The 19,410-nt window shown below is 35.5% G+C and overlaps 1 protein-coding gene across 5 annotated transcripts in view; it reads right to left on the bottom strand.

The window, feature by feature from the left end:
• The window catches only part of IleRS (Isoleucyl-tRNA synthetase), a 117,241-nt gene that overhangs the window by 50,869 nt on the left and 46,962 nt on the right, over positions 1-19,410 (bottom strand). For all 5 annotated transcript variants that reach the window (XM_089096690.1, XM_089096689.1, XM_089096691.1 and 2 more), the window contains exons 4-7: positions 10,432-10,582; positions 7,502-7,690; positions 6,489-6,617; positions 676-824 (exon numbers count right to left, since the gene is read on the bottom strand). In XM_089096690.1, the coding sequence (XP_088952816.1) occupies positions 676-824; positions 6,489-6,617; positions 7,502-7,690; positions 10,432-10,582 (618 nt within the window). The remainder of the gene's footprint in view (positions 1-675; positions 825-6,488; positions 6,618-7,501; positions 7,691-10,431; positions 10,583-19,410) is intronic.

Genomic DNA, 19,410 nt, shown 5'->3' with positions numbered 1-19,410 from the left:
ACTCATAAATTATTAGTAGTTTATTTACAGTATATGATTCTGAAAAGCGGCAAACAGCTATATAATACTGAATAATCAATTAATCAATAATATAATCATTAATTAATTAATTAATCCATCTACTGTTGCTAGCCATTTTTGTTCGTACCATCTCTTCAATATCATCTATTATTTTAGCCATTTCTGTTTGTGATTTATGCAGACTTACTCATTGTTAAGGAAAGTAATCGACAGCCAAGAAACAAAACCAAAGCAAGGGATTAGATACTAGTGCCAACTTGTCGAAATTTTGTTTCTAGTATTATTTAAAGGTAGATTACATGCATACATTTATGATTCAACTGGCTGCAAAGCCAATAATATGTTTCCGATACATTCACGGGTACACTACATATGTGCATCTAAGATTCAACGTCTACAATATATTTTTAAATTTTTTCCTCGGATTCCTGAACAAGGTGTTGGTCCCGCAACACTTCACGGTACCTAGGTAAGATAAATCTGGTTCTTCCTACTTCTGTCGACATTATTATTACTGCTGAACGACTCCTCCGTCTATGAATTTAGAGGTTAACAAAACTCCAAAATTACAAAAGAAAAGTACAAGAGAAGGGAGTAAAAGACGGGAAAATGGATACAAGGAATGATAATATTTGAAATAAAATAAAGCCTTACCTCAATAAAATAGGGAAAGAGAGGCGTGTATCTTTTTCCTCTTAAGCTTTCCCCCTTGTATCTATCAACAACAATGTACATATTCTCTGATTTATAGAGTGAAGACAATAGGGGCTCCATCAAAATGTAAAAACAGTCATTCTTCTTATCTAAAAATACAAAAAAAACGTCAGATAAGACAAAGAATAAGGTAGCTAACCGATTTGAAATTTACTAATCCTGATTAAAGCAACATCTGTAACCTATAAGAGCGAAAATTCAGCCGAAAGTAATCAAAAAAGAAGTTTTTTGTTTTTTTAATTGTCTGGTGGGATAACAAAATTCCCAATGTCTATATATTCCTAAACAGAAACTATTACTCGGAGTCAATCTCATAATTCATATATGAAGTTACCAACATATTCATCATCTTAAGGATTATTTAGACATCAAACTGGGATTCCCCTCTTATAAATGACAATAGGATATTGGAAAAAAAAATGAGCATACAAGTTTCAAGATACATGCATAAAGAAAGATAAAAAGCAGAAATGAAAAAGGCAGAAGGAAAAAAGACCAGTTTATATAAACCTTTGCTGAGTGTACTAAGTTTAAGGTAATATATAGTCTTTTCACCAAAAAAAATAAAAAGTGTTTTCACCAAAAAAATAAAAATAAAAATTAGGAAAGAAAATTATTGTTAACCCGTGCATTGTAAGAATACAATCATTTGTTCTGTAACATATTGGCATCATGTCCAAAATGAAAGGGCATCGGTTGCTCTTCTTTTATAAAAATGAGTTAGACAGTGAAAAATATTTATCTAGTTGTTTTATCCAGGTATTTACAAGGAATATAATTCATTATGTGCATTCTTCATATTTCCATCTTCTAGTTCTTTAATGTAAAGGTCTTTATGCTTTAAACAATTTTCCAAGTTAAGAAAACAGGAAGTGTGTTTCAGATGCATATGATAACATGAATCCTAATCATAGGCAACGCAATAGCGCTGCTTAAGTAAAGAACGATGTATTTTTTATTTTATTTATTTATTCTTTTTTTATTATTTATTTTTTTTTTAGACCAGGGCACTTCGTATCGAAGGAGTTGCCGTACAAACTTCGAAAAGGGCTCATTCGATTGGAAATTGGAATCGCTTGTGCCCTTTTTAATAGTCGAAAGTGATTGGAAGGCAACTAACACCAATCAAAATTTTGAGATAACCATTTTGTTCGGCGTAGTTGATTTCCACATAGAAATTACGCTTTTGAGGAGGACACTCCCCCACAACCCTCAGGGCAAGGGTTGTAAGTTATGCCCTGGGGGTTTATAAGATTTTTATAGAAAGAGTTTTCGTAGAAACTCCAAAATGAGCGCATTCGATTGGAAATTGACAGGGCTAGTGCCTTTTTTAATAGTCGAAAGTGATTGGAGGGCAACTACCCCATCTCACGCCCACCATTTCTCCAAACACATCCAATTCAAATTTTGAGATAGCCATTTTGTTCAGCGTAGTTGATTTCCAAATAGAAATTATATTTTTAAGGACACTCCCCCACAACCCTCAGGGCAAGGGTTGTAAGTTCTACGGGGCATATAATATTTTTATAGAAAGCGTTGTCGTAGAAACTTCAAAAAGCTCAATCGATGGAAAAATGATACTGTTACTGCCTCTTTAAGAATAGAAAGTGATTGAAGGGCAACTAACCCCCCTCTACCGCCCACTTTTTTCCAAAACATCCAACGTCGAAATTTTTAGATATTCATTTTGTCAAACGTAGTTGAAAGTTCTGGAAATTAGGTCTTTGAGGATGACACCCCCCACAGCCCTCAGGGCAAGGGTTATAAGTTATACTTTAGGGGCATATAAGGTTTTCATAGTAAGCGTTGTCGTAAAAACTTCCAAATGGGCTCATTCAATTGGAAATTGAAATGGCTAGTGGCCACTTTAATAGTCGAAAGTGATTGGAAGGCAGCTAACAACCCTTCCACGCCCACCATTTCCCCAAACACATTCAATCAAAATTTGAGACAGCCATTTTGTTAAATGTTGTTGAAAGTTTTGGAAATTATATATTTGAGCAGGAAACTCCCCCCCCCCCCACAGTCTTCAGGGCAAAGGTTATAAGTTATGCCCTGAGGGCATATAAGGTTTTTATTGAAAGATTTGTCGTAAAATTTCAAAAAGGGCTCATTCGATTGGAAATTCAAAGGGCCAGTGCTCTTTTTAATAGTAGCAAGTGATTGGAGGGCAACTAATCCTCTCACGCCCACCTTTTCCTCAAACACATCCAATCAAATTTTGAGATAGCCATTTTGTTCAACGTAGTTGAAAGTTTTGGAAATTAGGTCTTTCTGGATGACAACCCCCCCCCCCCCACACACACAGCCCTCAGGGCAAGGGTTGTACGTTATGCCATGGGGGCATATAAGGTTTTTATTGAAAGCTTTGTCGTAAAAACTTCAAAAAGGGCTTCATTCAATTGGAAATTCAAAGGGTTAGCGCTCTTTTTAATAGTCGAAAGTGATTGGAGGGCAACTAACCCTCTCACGCCTACCTTTTCCCCAAACACATCCAATCAAATTTTGAGACAGCCATTTTGTTCAACGCAGTCGAAAGTTTTGGAAATTAGGTCTTTAAGGATGACAACCCACCCCCCCTCCTCATAGCCCTCAGGGTAGCGGTTGTAAAGTAAAGCTTAAGGGGCATATAAGGTTTTTATGGGTATCGTTGTCGTAGAACCTTCAAAAAGGGCCTATTTAATTGGAAATAGAAACTGCTAGTGCTCCTTTTAGTTGTATAAAGTGACTGAAGGGAAACTAATCTTCCTCTCACGCCCACCATTTCCCCAAACACATTAAATCCAAATTTTGAGATAGCCATTATTTTCAACGTAGTTGAAAGTTCTGGAAATTCGGTCTTTGAGGATGACAACCCCCCAACAGTCCTCAGGGCAAGGATTGTAAGTTATGCCCTGTGGACATATGAAGTTTTTATAGGAGTTGCCGTAGAAACTTCAAAAAGGGCTCATTCGATTGGAAAATGAAAAGGCTAGAGCCCTTTTTAATATTCGAAGGTGATTTAAGAACTACTAACCCCCCCTGTCACGCCCACCGTCTCCCCAAACACATACAATCAAAATTTTGAGATATTCATTTTGTTCAACGTAGTTGAAAGTTCTGGAAATTAGGTCTTTGAGGATGACACCTCCCCCCCCTCCCCACAACCCTCAGGGCAAGGGTTGTAATTTATACCCTAGGAGCATATAAGGTTTTTATGGAGAGTTGTCATAGAAACTTCAAAAAGAGCTAATTTGATTGGAAATTGAAAGGGCCAGTGCCCTTTTTAATAGTCGAAAGTGAATGGAGAGCAACTAACCCCCCTCTCACGCCTACCATTTCCCAAAACACAATCAATCGAAGTTTTGAGATAGCCATTTTGTTCAAAGTACTTGAAAGTTCTGGAAATTATGTATTTGAGGATGACAAACACCCGAGAGCCCGCAGGGCAAAGGTTGTAAGTTACGCCCTGGGGGTATATAAGGTTTTTGCAGATAGCGTCGTCGTAGAAACTTCAAAAGGAGTTCATTCCATTGAAAATTGAGAGGGCTGGTGCCCTTTTTAATAGTCAAAAGTGATTGGAGGGTAACTAACCCCCCTCTCACGGTCACCATTTCCCCAAGTACATCCAATCAGAATTTTCAGATAGCCATTTTGTTCAACGTAGTTGAAAGGTCTGGAAATTATGTCTTTTTATAGAAAGTTTTGTCGTAGAAGCTTCAAAAAGGGCTCATTTGATTGGAAATTGAGAGGACTAGTGCCTTTTTTATTAGTCGAAAGTGATCAAAGGATCAATATCTCCCTCCACGCCTATCATTTCCTCAAACACTTCCAATCAAAATTTCAATATAGCAATTTTGTTAAACCTATCAGAAAGGTCTGGAAAGGTCCGCATTGGTGATCGTTCTTCTTCATCCCACCCAATTTAAAACTTCATTTTGAAAACCTTCAAAGAAATCCCTAAATATTTCAAGCTCATTTTAGCCTAATCCCAGAGTATTCTGCGGCGTCTACGCTTTCTCTTAACAACACGCAAGTTAAAATATAGCAGAAATATTCTATGAATTCAGTTTTTGTCCATCGTTCATGAACAGTAGCGTTTCGTAAGCACAGACAGAAACCAGATCCTGAGTTTTTTATGTATGTAATTGGTTCAACGCAATCATAGCAGTAATTCATTTTCTCTTTTACCATTTTCCCCTGCTGGTTACATGCAGTTTATCAAGGTCGCAAATGCGTGCATTATAAGTTTCATAACAAATTGTTACTATAAGGGCGACGTACTTATTTGGGTAGCAAACTATCTTTGTCCAGGTCGTACCTGACAATATGTGGCATCAGGTTCAGATATTAACTCCCAAAAATGAAATTATTTATTCTCTTTTGACCATTTCAAATATTCTAGATTATTAAATGAATTTATACCACTTAGTCATTTATAAGTCGACTTATTTTACTAACATGTATACATCAATCCTGACACCTGTGTAGTAATGAAAAATAAAACAGAGAGTTTGTGGTAGATGAACTGGAAGTAAAGAGCGGCCTATTTCGAAAGTGACCAGATGTTTAAAAAATAATTTTTTTATACCAATACATCACAAAAGGAAGTTGCTGTCCATGGTGATTCCGTATGTAAAAATACACTAAGTTTAGAATTACCCATTATAAGGTATTAGTATGAGAAATTTGTGTGATTTTGGAAAAAAAAAAAACAGATCCAAAATAAGGATCAAACTTAATGGAAATTAAACCGTCAAATTCAGTATAATTGAGAAGCTTTGAGCAGATGCGTCAACCATCTATACACAAAAATATTTCGCATATTAAAAAGAAAAAGTTATTTCAAATACGTGCTTATCTATCACATTTTTCCCCCCCGAGGTGCTCGCATTGAACCAGTATTATAGAATAGCAGGAGAGGGCTCATTTGAACAGAAGTAAAAATATCTTGTGTCCTTTTTTCGCAACATAAGTGGCTGTGCCTGCCACTTTGTGGTGAAAAAACAAATTTATCCATAGAGGGCCGTTTTTCTATCTAGTCAAAAGCCTCAGATAGACAACGGATTTAGAAAAATCAAACAGCTATTTATGGAGTCTCCGAGTTTAAGAGCCAGAAATGCTACATGGCAGTAAAGTCAACCCTAATGATATACTCGGTCCACAGAAATCCACGATTATTATTCATAATTTTTCTAATTTATTTAGCTTATTCGATTGGTTGCTGCTTCACCAATTTATGTATTGTCGCATAATTGCACACCAGTTACTGAGGGGAAGAGATGGAGGTCAGTTGATCTTTCTGTGCAGAAGTGGTCATGCGGCAAAGAAATGGTCAAAGATGCTTGCGTCTTCTAGAGATGACGATAACGAACCAGTGGTCGTAGCATATCAGAAAAGTCTCTTCAACCGGAAATTTACAATTCCGGCACCTTTATCAAGTAAGAAACGAAATCAGCAAACGAGAATAGGGTCAAAATATTACCGAAAAGAAGTTCTGAGGTGGTCAATCGGTGTAGAGCTATTGTAAGACTATTTAAATAGCTACCAAGTTTCAGAGGCAAAACCAGAAGACGGTCACGCTTTGGTGTCTAAACGTAAATGAAGTCCATAAAAAATGAACCATTATTATAAAATGTTTATGGGCAAATTAATGGGTTCCAATAGAGGGTTCCTAATAAAGGGTTCCATAGTTGCCTCCCTCCCTAATGACCAGATATCATTATAAATGACGATAAGAAAAACTGTCAAAAATAATTAAATTTTTCAAACACCTTGCACTTTAACATAAGTTGAATTGGCATTGACGCAAAGAGCCATGTTGCTCGGCAAGGTCCATGGGGTTGTCGTCCAGGCCAACAGACTAGTAGTCGGGTCTTCTTCCAAGGGAAAAGATACAATAACTAGAAAAAAAGAAATTCACAGTTAATAAGGCATTATGAATTCATTTTCAGTCTTAGGGTAGAGTTTGTGACAATATGAACGACAATTATTTTTTGGGCATTATTTCCTACATTACTTCACTCCAAAATTACGAGAAATTCTATTTAGACATTTAAGAATTTTTCCTTCCAAGCTTTAATGTTTCACAATGTTTGAAGCGCTTAGAGCTATTACCTTCTGTTGAAATACTGAGCTAATTTGCACAACAGTTATAATTCATTTTTTCGTAATATATTTTATTCATTTATTTCTAGAGTAATTTTCTTCGACGCTTTTCCTCGTTTCTCATAAGAAGACGATCATTGTTGTCTCTTATTTGTTTGTTTCACAGAAAAGACATTCTATCTTCAGGCAAATTTATTTTTCCCCATTTGATAGGTCAGTGGCTTCCTCTTCTACGTTAAGATCAAGAAGCCTGTTTAAGGAAGTTGATAAGCAAAGAATATAGACTGTGAGAGAACTATGGAAAACTACCCTTAAAGTAATAAAAAAGGCATACAAAAATCTACTAGTTTGAATAAAACACTTCCGACACAAAGTAGTCTTTTTTCTTCTTCTTAGAATCGACATTGTATCGACAGGTCTGTGCACAAAACTTTTGAGTTAATACAGATTTTACTTGCTAGTGATATGACTATAGGATGACTCAAACAGTGCTTCACCATCCAGGGGTGACAAGATCCTTCTCTAGTATTGAAGGTTATTTGAAACTCAAAAACCTTAACTGAATTCTGATCATAGTTTCCAAAATACAATTTTAATTTCAAGTGTAAAAAAAATGTATACATATATAAAAGATAAGAAATGTAAACATACAAAAAAAGACAAATAAAAAAGGACTTACCAGCAGGGTCAACTACATCTTGGTAATTTTGGCCAGATTCAAAGTTTGACAACGGTGTAGAGCAGAAAGTTGAAAATGGCATAACTTTACAGCTTTTATAGACCATTCCCTTCAGGAAGAGCTGCTTAAATACCCACCAGACCGATTCCATAAAATTAGCATCGAGGGTTTTGTATCCATTCTTGAAATCTGAAAAAAAGTTACTGGTACGTAGCTTTATTTACGAGCTCATTCTTATCAGAAGAAAAGAAAAGATAAATGATTTAATTCTAAAAGGAGATGTATAGCAGGGTCAAAGGAGCCACCGATTCCCTTTTTTCATTCAGGATTAGCCTTATTTTTCATTGTTTGCGCTAACCAAGATCTTTAATTGTACAAAAGAAAGAAAAAACAATTTCAATGATATACGACAAAAAGTAGCCCTTTCTGCAAGCATCGACGTCAAAGTACTATAGATAATTCTTGAAACCAATCTAATTTGATTTCACGTTATGTTCTAAAACATAATCCTGAAACCAACTATATTATACAGGAAAACCGATTAGGTTTAGAACGGGAGGTTCTACGAATCTGAAACTCCATGAACTCGATTAACAAGTAGAGCAAGTGTTCGGACGACGGAAGCAAACCACTGGCATATTCCTCGATATAGAAGGGGTACTTGGCAATGCTACATTCAAATAAACAGATATTGCTACGATGATGAAAAAATATTGATACACATACGCAAAGAAGGAATTCCCACGTATTCATAAATAGAGGTAAAGGGGAAACTTCGAATTTTGAAAACAGTATTCAGGATGAACCAAAACATTTTCTTATGACCTAAAGTACCTCCCCAGAGGAAAATATTTAAGGACCCTGTCTAAATTTACATTAAAATTTGGATAAGAATGAATTTATAATTTTTACGACCATCCAAAACCTCAGAAGAAGCAGGATAAATATCTAAGGGTAATTATACATCATAAACTGCAATGAAAATCCAACATCAGAGAGAAAGCATGGAAGGCCACAGCTTTCCTAATACAATGCCAGAAGTTTGTAGGGAAGAAACGGGGCATGCATCCTGATAAGGGAGAAGCTAGACCAATTCTGTCATATATGATAGGGTTTCGATAAAATCTAATAGAATCAAGAACCCCATACTTCCCCTCATAAGAGTAAAACAAAAACTAGCAAGCCTAATAATTTGAATATTTTTTTCATGGAACTGCCAGAGGTCTATGAAACTAGCCTTGGGATTTTAACCAGTAGAAAATTTTCTAGAGGAAGAAGCCATTAAGAATACTGTTAGACTTCCAATTAATGGTGCTTGAACTCTAAAATTTGACACATCATGCACAGGAAAGTCACATCTTGTGGATGTCTGCAACTCGATTATGCTTAAATGCAGAAGTGTGCAGAAACCCACAGAAGTAATGATCTTAAATGATATATAGTGTAAAACCCAAAAGACAATTTAAAATTGTCATAAAAGAGATAGATCGACAGCAGTAGGAAGAGGAGGAACAGCTACTCCATCAAAGCAACGCAATAGTCGGTTTTACTGATGGATTGCGATTCGACGAAAATTCAGGAAGTTATAGAAATACGCTTGACGGAAACAAGTTTGCAGCGTTTTATATTTTCTTTGTTTTAACGATTTTTTTTAACTGTTTGACTAAGTGTATAATATACATTCGATAGAGCACGTCTCCTCTACAGAACTACGCAAAAAAAAATTCTGAGTAATTTGATCTTTAATTATTTTTTAGGCTTAGAAGTGGAATATCCAGGATGTGAAAATGAGCACTTTCGACTCCTGCTCTCCTTCACTTTTCATCGAGACCAAAAAGCTGCTAAAGAAGCGAAGGACATTTGCAACGTATAAGGAGAAGGTATAATAGGTGAGTCTACAGCACGGAAACGGTTTACAAAGCTCAAAAATCGTGATTTTAGCGTCGACGGCTCGCCCCGCAGCGGAAGATCTTCGGAATTCAACAAAAAGAGTCTCAAAGCACTTTCGAACGGTCGCCAAACAAGTCGTGAATTGGCTAAAAAGATGAACTGCGATGGTAAGACGATTCTCAATCATCTTCATTCAATGGGATGTACAAATTTTAAATAAAAGTATTTAATAAAAATGCAACAAACTTATTCCCCAAACTAAAATAGATAAATACAATTTATTGCCAGAACACAGCTAGTAGCAGCCGTCACACAACAAGAAAATATAACACACAATAAAATTTAATAAATACAAAAATGAATTATCAAAACTTTAATAAGCATTTTCTCTCACCACAAGTCAATAGCCTAATACGAGCATTTTACGGATATTAGACTATTATAGACTATTACATATACATAAATAGAGTATTACAGGAGTTTATAATACAGTAATAGACTATTACAGGAGTTTATATATGTCTACAAAAGTACCCACGGTTAGATAATTACAATTCTATTTCAATGAATTTCTTTTTCAAAAGCATATTTAGTTTCTTTGTTGTTGTTTGTTTTTTTTTTGCTAGAATATTTATCACTACTTCTGGGTTAACGGAAACTTCATGGTGAAAATTTATATTTGCAAGCTTATTCAGCCGATTCTCTGCCATTCTTTTCAACATACCTTTAAGATATGTTTTTAATCTTAGGGTAGAACTCCTTTCAGCTGTTCTGGTAGAAACCAACACGGTAGCCAAATATTTAATAGTACATGAACATTGGGAAAAGGCTACAGTACTACAGTACTTGAAAAAATCTTAGCACTATACGTGGAATCACTCTGTCACATTAACATCCACCCATTGACGTTTTATCAATTCCTATCACATATTTTTCGAATTTTCTTAAAAGAGCTATTTTATGGTACTTTGACTCACTTACTTAATTTTTCTTAATCAATTTTAGTATTCATTCGAATTAATTTGTGAGATCCAACTTACCAATCCATCTTCCAAGTCGAGATACAATTCGTTCCCAGTCATGTGAGTATCGCATGACAATCTTCCGGCATTCATCATTGTATTTATCGATTCCAAGTTTCATAACATCTTGTGGCCCTTTAATCTTTAAAACTTTGTCAATCTCATATTCCTAAAACGAAAATTTACTGTCATTCATTCCATATTGCATGAAAAATTACAGAGTTTGATTATCCTTCTTAAACCAACTTGCCATGCTTTAAATCAACCAAATAGATGCGTATAGTAATTTTTCCTAATTCAAATGCTGGGGTTTATGCACTTTATTTTTGCTGGGATTTTATAATAAAAACCAAGAAGTAAAAAAGAAAAATTGTGGAAAACCCGACTGAGGTTACGCAGTTTTTCTACTGCACACTGACTCATTTTTTTCGTCTCCTCTTATTGGTTAATAATTAATTATTTAAGTTTAACACATTGAGCGAGTGGAGTAAAGTGCAGGCAGACGGAAAAACCACCCTACCGAGAAGTTTGCTTATGTTTTAAATTTGGGGCTTGAGCAAAACATCAGGGATTATACAGAAAAACAGAAAGAAAAGAAAATAACCCAAAAATATTTACCCAGAACTAAAGAAGCCATGAGGGTCAATCACGATAAGTTGAGCCACATTAATGTCGAAAAACTATGATAATCTATTACATTCCGCTACTAAAGCAAACACTCCCACTCCATCCCAATCGACTCAAAGCTTCGCACCCGTCCTATTTAGTTACAATTTCCTTTAAATTTTTTCGTATGACCATTTCTACCCCATTCGGGGACGACCTAATTTTTGGCAATCTTTCATCCTTCATTCATAAAACGTGCTCAAGTCATCTTTACCTTTCTTTCATTACCGTCCTAGAAATTGGAATCGAACAACATTTTACATACAGTTTACACTTGGATATACGGTCAGTCAAACGGTTACTAAAAACATCCTTACACAAGTCCTTTGGAAAGCATTTAACAAATCTTCCTACGCCTTTAGGAGTGTCCATGGTTCAGCTCCATATTTGATCACTGTCATGACTGCGGTTTCCAACACTCCGATCTTGATTTGCAAAGTTATATTCCTATTTTTCCAAGCATTTTTTTGACAAGTAGACTAGCCGTCTTGGCTAGTCTACTTTTTACATGTTCCCTGTGTCCAACATCTTATGATATTATCGGCAGTGAGATAAAAAAAACTCAAACTCAAAACTAAACTCAAGATAAAAAAAAAAGGAAAGCGTGATGAGCTTTAAACGGCCCATAGGCATCAGGTATAATTAGTTTCTGAATATAAATTCTGCAACATGCTTGTGTTCAAATGATCTTAAAAGGTACACGCTCATGAGTTTTTTCAACATACTTGTGCAAGTTTTGTGATAAGTTTAAAGTATAAAAAAATGCTGGGTTTCTTAAAGAACGTTACAATGTTCAAGATTTCTGGCAGCTACAAAAGATCAATAGACTTAAACCTCTTTTATTGCCCCACTTCCTTAAAAAATTAAACTTTGATTAATATTGTATGAGGCAGTTGAGTAATATTGATGCCGACAGTATATGGCAAAGGTCCACAGGTCACAACGGAGGGCGGAAAGTCAGAGCAGTATTTCTTTAGAGGAGGGGGGGGGGCTGGTGCATAACTTTAAAAATGATCAAAGTGATCTTTGTTCGATTTTTCGGTCGTCTTCGGGATGAATTCTCTCTATCTTCGATTTTGAAGTTTGAAGATATTTTGGGACAAAATAAACGCGTTGGTTGAAGAGCAAAACACATATAATATCAAAGCACAAAAAAAGCCACAACACTTGGGTTTTAGGGGTGATTCCCCTTATAAAATCTCTCCTTATATGTAGGTTACATTATAAAATTGAGAACAATAGTGTTTTCAAGATCAAATTAGTCATACGACAATCCCGCCAGGTATTTAGGCCGAGGGTAGAGGAGAGCAGCTAATGTCTCATGAAATGTTATTATTTAAAATGTGTTTCTTATATCTTTTACCTTTCCTTATAATTGTCATACAATTAGCCCATTTTTTTCCAGTTTTGATGAGAGTGTCTCTACCAAAAAGAAATGTGTATGTACCCCACTGACTCCCATGTTCGAAAACCGATTGCACAGTAAAACAATATTTAGTCTCTATTTACGATTAACAAAAACGACACTTTTTATCCGTTTTGAAGGTTTGAGGTGGTATAATTTACACATCACTCAAAACAGCTTTTATTACTGATTTCATGAGCGAAGACTGAAAACAAACTATTTTTGACTGGAGCTTCAAAAAGTAACGTGCGTATGAACATCAAGAAGTTGTTTTGGAGTTTCTGACAATTCATCGACAAATATTTATCCATTGATGTTTCATCGATAAAAGAAACACGCAAAAAACTTTTTTCTATGCTAAAATTTTTTCAGGTGAATCTGGAGAGGCAGGGATTCCTCACTTATCCTTCCTTCATATGTGTTGTTATAACATAGACTTGTATTCCCAATTTTGTGTCAAGATTGGTCCCTTGGGCGCAAAATAAAAAAGAACGAAACCTATTCCATTGTATGTGTGTAAGGAAATATAGCAGTCCGTTGCACAACACAGAATGATTAATTGCAAGTTCTTTTTGACAGAAAATTTAGAAGGAAAATGAAAATTTGTTGCTGCATTTCCACTATTTGCTATTAGTGAGGTTAGTATTTGGTCTGGTAAGGAACCAGCAGTTAGCGAGAGCTGTGTCCTGTCCCCGTTTGCATAACTTACTTTAGATAAGATTTTATATATATATGTAAAAAAAAAATCAAACATGCTAGATAAATGCTGGCGTGTTGCTATATATTAATTCTATAATATCTGGCATCTAATTACGTAATATCCAAAGTCAAGGCCAACTAAACCCGGCGGATCGACCGAACGCCGCCGAAGAGAGCCCCAGTCGAACGCCGCCGAAGTGTCATAACGCCGCCGGCGCGCCAAAGGCGCACGGCCGCCGACAGAGGCGGCGACGTTCGGTCGACTTTAAATTAATTTTGCGGCAATTCTTTATTGCGTCAACCGGAAAGTCGGAGCTTTTCCTTCTCGTGTGGTTTAGTATTTCGATTTTCCTGATTAGAAATCAAAAAGGGCTTGCACTATCCCCGAATTTTCGGGTATTTCCCCGAAAATCTATGCGTCACCCCGAAAAAAAATTTGGTTCCCCGAATCCCCGAAAATCACGTACTCACGGTGCCACCCCTAGCGATTTATCACCAGTGACTTTCCCTGCCAAATATTACTTTGCATACTATAATTCTTCACTACTCTCTTGTTCGTTAATTTTTCTCTCTTTTGTTACTTTGCATAAAAACCAGACAGATGCAATATGGAATAGCAAATATTGCAATATACACAGTTCTTCATAAGTTGACAAAAAACAGTATCGTCTTTATAAAATGAGTTTAAATCATTTCGAACGTAGTTTCCCAATCGCTATTTCTAAAATCGCTCGTAGTCAAGAATTTAATTTTCAAGTTGAATAGAACTATATAACGAATTCACTACTATACAGCTTCAGCCTTCAGGTGGATTTTGAAATTGACAGCCGACAGATTGTTTCTACAGCTGAATTGTAGGTTTGCAGACTTTTTTTTTGCTGTTTTTAGATAAGATTTTCTTAATGTTTAATACTCAATTATTGAACGCCTGAATGTTTAATACTCAATGTTCGGAAGCTACCCCAAAAATATGACTCATAAATAAATTGTAAATTATTGCCTATAGGGGGGTGGATAGGGGGCTGTCATTTTTAAGTAATAATACCTTATTTTTTTTTTATTGAAAGCAGGGATGCCAAAAGGATAATTATTTTTTTCATTTAAAGTGGAGACAGAAGAAAATGATATCAAATTCCCTGGGAAACCATTGAAATATTTTGATAAACCCAGGCCCCCCCCCATTAGGACTTGTTCATTGTCTTAGGTATTTTGCGAATTCTCATAGGCTACTGGCCTAATTTGGATTTTGTGTGTGCTCCCTTTTAATTAGATTCTTTGGATCTTATTGAATGCCACGGCGAATCTATGACTCAGTTTTCCAATAATTTGAGGTATATCTGAATAATTTCGACATTTTGTTGTTGTCTTTGTACCCCTTTCTCATACCCTCAATTTTTTTCAAGGAACACTAAGCTGTTTAACGTTATTTTGCGTGTTTGTTTGAACCATATGGTGACCTAGTTAATTATTAAGTAAATTATTTTTCAAATGAAAGCTGAGACGGTATCCTATCAAGGTGGTATCCAGAGGGGGGGGGTAGGGGGGTATTAAATTTAAATGATAATATATCGTTTTTTTATTGAAAGCAGGGATCCCAAAAAGCTATTTTTTTTAATTTAAAGCAGAGACGGCATTTCATCAAGGTGGTATCCAGAGGGGGGGGGGGGTAGTGAGCTAACCTATTTAAATGATACTACCTCGATTTTTTTTGAAAGCAGGGGTACCAATAAGTTAATTATTTTTTTTAATTTAAAGCAGAGACGGTGTCTTATCCATAGAGGGGGGGCATAGGGATTCATTATATTTAAGTGACAGTACCTTGATTTTTTTTTTATTGAAAGCAGGGATGTCAAAAAGTTGAAAAGTTGACAAATATTAGCAAGATTTTCGTGAGTTATACTTGATACAGCACTTGCATGGTCTTGTCGTCCAAAGGGAAAGGGACATATGCGTCCAACCCGTTTTTTTTCTTATTGATGAAAAAACGGGTTTAATTTGAAAACATTCATTCATAAGTACCAGGCAGATTCACACTAAAACGAATTGGTGTGACGAAAGCGATATCGACATCCCAACCTAACGTTGCGCTCGAGTGACAATGGCGCCCTTGGTCCAGTGCCCAAGTTACATTAAAAGGCCAGGTCATAATAAAAGCTTTCAATTTGGGAGGTTCAAGGAGGAGTCTTTGACAGTCTTATGACCTCAGGGTACTAGATGTTGCAACGTTCTTACGTATCTACAGAGGTTTAAAAAATTCGATCAACCCACAAATGATTACCAAAAATATGCACAAATATAACAAATGTAACATTTGGAATGTTATAAATTTATAACACTTTTTTCAAAGCTTTGAAGAAAAGCAAAAAAAAGCTAAATACCCCTAACTACGCTTGAAAGCTATTTTAAAAAGAAACTCTTTGGAGATTTCCATGGAAATGACCATAACAGAAGCTTTGAGCCTGGGTGGGAATCTAAGAGGAGTCTTTGAGTATTTTGACCACAGGTGACTTATTGTTGCGACTTTCTTAAATTTGGTAATTTTTGTGATCATTTGGAAATCAAAGCTTAAACTCAATAACTGACACCACGTCTCCTAACATTTTGCTTGGATTAAAAGTGACGAACTAGGATGAAAATCTTAACATCTTCCTAGAGCTACTTCAGTCTGCATATTATTTCATTTAATTACATTTAAAACGGAGGAGCTTTTAATTTTTTACCAGAAAATAGCTGGCATTTAATTTTTTCTTCATACCGAATAAACCATTAAGTGTTTTTTGTTTCATTGTAATTGAAGTGTTCTCATGTGAAGTGTTCATCATGTATTTTTACAATTTGATAAATTTACTCCTTTTAGATGCAGTTTATAATTTGACTGACATTAGGTATTTATCAATTTATAATTTGGAATGAATCCCCAAAAGAAAAAAACGAATAATATCAAAAGAGCAGCCAAAAGTAATAAAAAAGCAGCAGTTCAGCCTTAGCCTACTTGACATATATTCTATAAGAAAGCCAAAAAACTTTAAAATGTATTTTTTTTTAAATTGTAACTAAAAACCAGTTTTTAACACACGAAGTCTTTTTAAGAATCCAAAAGAGCAAAAAGAAAAAACAAAAAACAATCAATATCAAAGTCGCCCATTTCAACTGTTTTAAAGGTGACAAAACATATATAGGCAAAGGGCATTATGAAAAAATTAAGCTTCCAAGTTCAAAGTTAAATTCAAAGTTTTTACCCAGATAACTGACGAATTTTGTGATACGGTATTTGAAGTTGTATATGAAGTAATGCTCGATAAAAAAAAATACTAAATTTGATGATTATTTATGTTAAGTAAACATAGCTAATATATACTTGAACTAATTGTATTTTGCGAGGGTTCTGAAACGTTACAGCCCTTTTGTTTCTACTACCTGTCTATTTCACTTCCTCACTACCAAAGAAGGCCAGTTTCCAGCCAGCGATTTGTGAATTCTTGAACTCATGAATAGGCTCGAATCTGTTGTAAATTTAAGCTGTGATTTGAGAAACACTGATGAAAACATTAATTTGTGTGGTCAATATGGTTCGCGCCGGCGGCGCACTGCCGACATCTTACCGGCGGTACGGCACGGCGTGCTGTTTTTGGCCCCACCGCCGCCGGTCTTCCCTCATCGGCGCGGCGCCGGGGTCTAAGGTCAACAACTATAAAGCATAACGTAACTATTTTCTCTATATAAAACATTACTAAATCAGAAATGTGTTTGTCATATCCTTATACATTCAACAGATCAAAAATCAGATTTTTACAGGAACAATTTAAGAAATAAAAGTATACAAAAAAAAAATCAAAAAAATCATACATCTGGCCCCATAAAAAGCTCTACGGCCTGTATATGTTGGGGGAACAATTTCACAACTAAATCAACATATGATAAAAAAAAATAAATAAACGAAAAACTGTTACCCACCATTCAAAACTAAGCTACGAGAGATGCTGCGCACAGGGCAAACACCACTTACAACAGCAAAAATTCCAACCCGGCCCAGAGACGTCCATCCGATAATAATAATGATAATGAGAAAAAAAATTAAATATATTTCATATAGACATTAAAAATATATTAAAATTCTTTTAAAGGTCCCAAACGATTGACATTCTTGAGCTGACTCAGGTAAGGCATCCAACACAAAATGACAAACGGTTAGCGGACTGAAATTTGAGCTCACCGATCGTATAAATGGAATATTAATATTCCTTGAATTGCGAAGATGATACGCTGACCAATCAGTGACAAAAGATGGAGTAGTTTTTAGGACCGCAGGAACATCTCCATGAAGTTGAAGAAAAATAACAGGTGCAGTAACAGGTGCAGTAGCACAAAAGAATGTACAGTGATTTTCAACCAAGTAACAGGTCAGTTATAGAACTATTTGTTTCCTGTTTAAAAGTCTTTCCTTTATCATTTAACTTTGATAGTGATTTCAAAAAAGAAGAAAAAGTTGACATCCATTCCATACAGTAATTAGTCCAATTTGATGCTTGAACAAAAGTTTTTCATCAAGAAGAATATCAAGGAATCGGACATTCTGATCTTTCGGTCTACTGAGAGAACCTCTTGACAGACAGATATCAGGTAACTAATGGCAAGCCTGAGAAATACGGGAGAAAATTAAAAAACTTAACTTGACAACATTTAGGGCAAGGCAATTAGCATCTAGCCAAAGGATGACTCTCTCAAAAAGGTCCACAAGTTTAGAAAGCTTCTCAGACTCCGTTCTTAAATGGAAGGTAAAGCCCTCCTATATGCAAATTTTAGCAAAATTAATGAAGTTTTGGAGGCTGTGAGGATTCGAGGTATGGGAAATGGAGTGAAAATTAACGTTAAAAAGACTAAATTAAGTCGCAGAGACTATGAATGAATCAGGATGAAAAAGTGATATTATATAACCAGTGCACTGCTTCTCGTACCTGGGTAGGAGTTTTAGTAAATATAATGGAGGCAGTAAAGATGTAAAAAGTACAATATTTAAGGCACAGGTTTTTTTTTCAGGTGAAAAAGTTCACAAGAGTGGGAAGATCAAGCTTAAAGATCAGAATATCAGAAATTAATATCAAAATATCAGAAACCACGGTAAGGGCAGTCGACAATCTAGGACTCTGAAAAGTGGGCGCTTTTAAATGGTGAGAAATTTTGAGGATGTTACATGTTCTCTGGATGAATTGTCAAGGGATAATTAATGTATCCATTTGACGGACGGTACATCGAACAATAACCTGTAGGAAACACATGGTTCGATCTAGGGCTAAAACTGAGCTAACACAAAAGCTAAACAAAAAACTCGTTGTCCCCGAATGGAGCGGGAAGAGGTCACAAGAAAGGACAAAAAAAAAATAAGAACTTTCTGGGAAAGAGTAAAGAGGAATCTTTCGATTCATTAGGGTGGAGCAAAAGCGTGTGCAGCTACGTTAGCCACAAGCAGCTTGCTGCTGCACGTTGTTAGTAGTAGTAGCAGTAGTTTTAAGCGGTCAAGTTCAGAATCATTAAATTCATTTATTTAGAAATTCATCTCAGCTATCAGATGCGTGATGCTGTATTGTTTGCAAAAAAACAGTATTCAAGTTCCAGCTTCGTTACTACGTTATTTTGGTAATTTTCAGCTCCATTCAACTTTTCAACTATTTTGCTAAAATTTATACAAAAATTCAACATTTTCGGCTTTTTATTGTTGTTGTGTTTTTGCTTTTTTCTTCCTTTATAATAACACTGTCGTCTGGGATTTGAGGATTTCCTTTCAGCAAAAACATTTTTGTTTATTCCAGAAATTTTGAAACAATCATCCTGACTGAAAACACAAGACGAAATTTGTACTTGTAAATACATTATTTACAAGTCTTATCACGCGCCAATGAAAAAAAAGGACAGCAGCATTTAAATACACAACAAAGCAATATATTTTCACTGCTGGGCAAGGGCCATCAATGCATGCATTCATCATTGTTTTTACAACATATTTCACAGAAATTAAATCTAATTTTATGCACAAAAATTACTTTATTTAAGATCCAAAAAGGGCCACGGTAGTAGTAAGTCTCGTCTGGATTCTAGCGGACTATGTTCCATCCTGTGTTATTTGTCCAATTTACGTTCCATGGCACCTTTCCATGGCAGATTACTAGACTGATTATTGCTATTGTTGTCAATTGAATATGGAATTATACAAAACCTACCAGACAAGTTTT

The sequence above is a fragment of the Artemia sp. Qi Xiang Cuo genome, chromosome 11, assembly GCF_049724085.1.
Source record: "Artemia sp. Qi Xiang Cuo chromosome 11, ASM4972408v1, whole genome shotgun sequence".
NCBI classification, from domain to species: domain Eukaryota; kingdom Metazoa; phylum Arthropoda; class Branchiopoda; order Anostraca; family Artemiidae; genus Artemia; species Artemia sp. Qi Xiang Cuo.
Note: the sequence above shows the minus strand (reverse complement) of the source record. Positions and strands in the feature narration are given on the sequence as shown.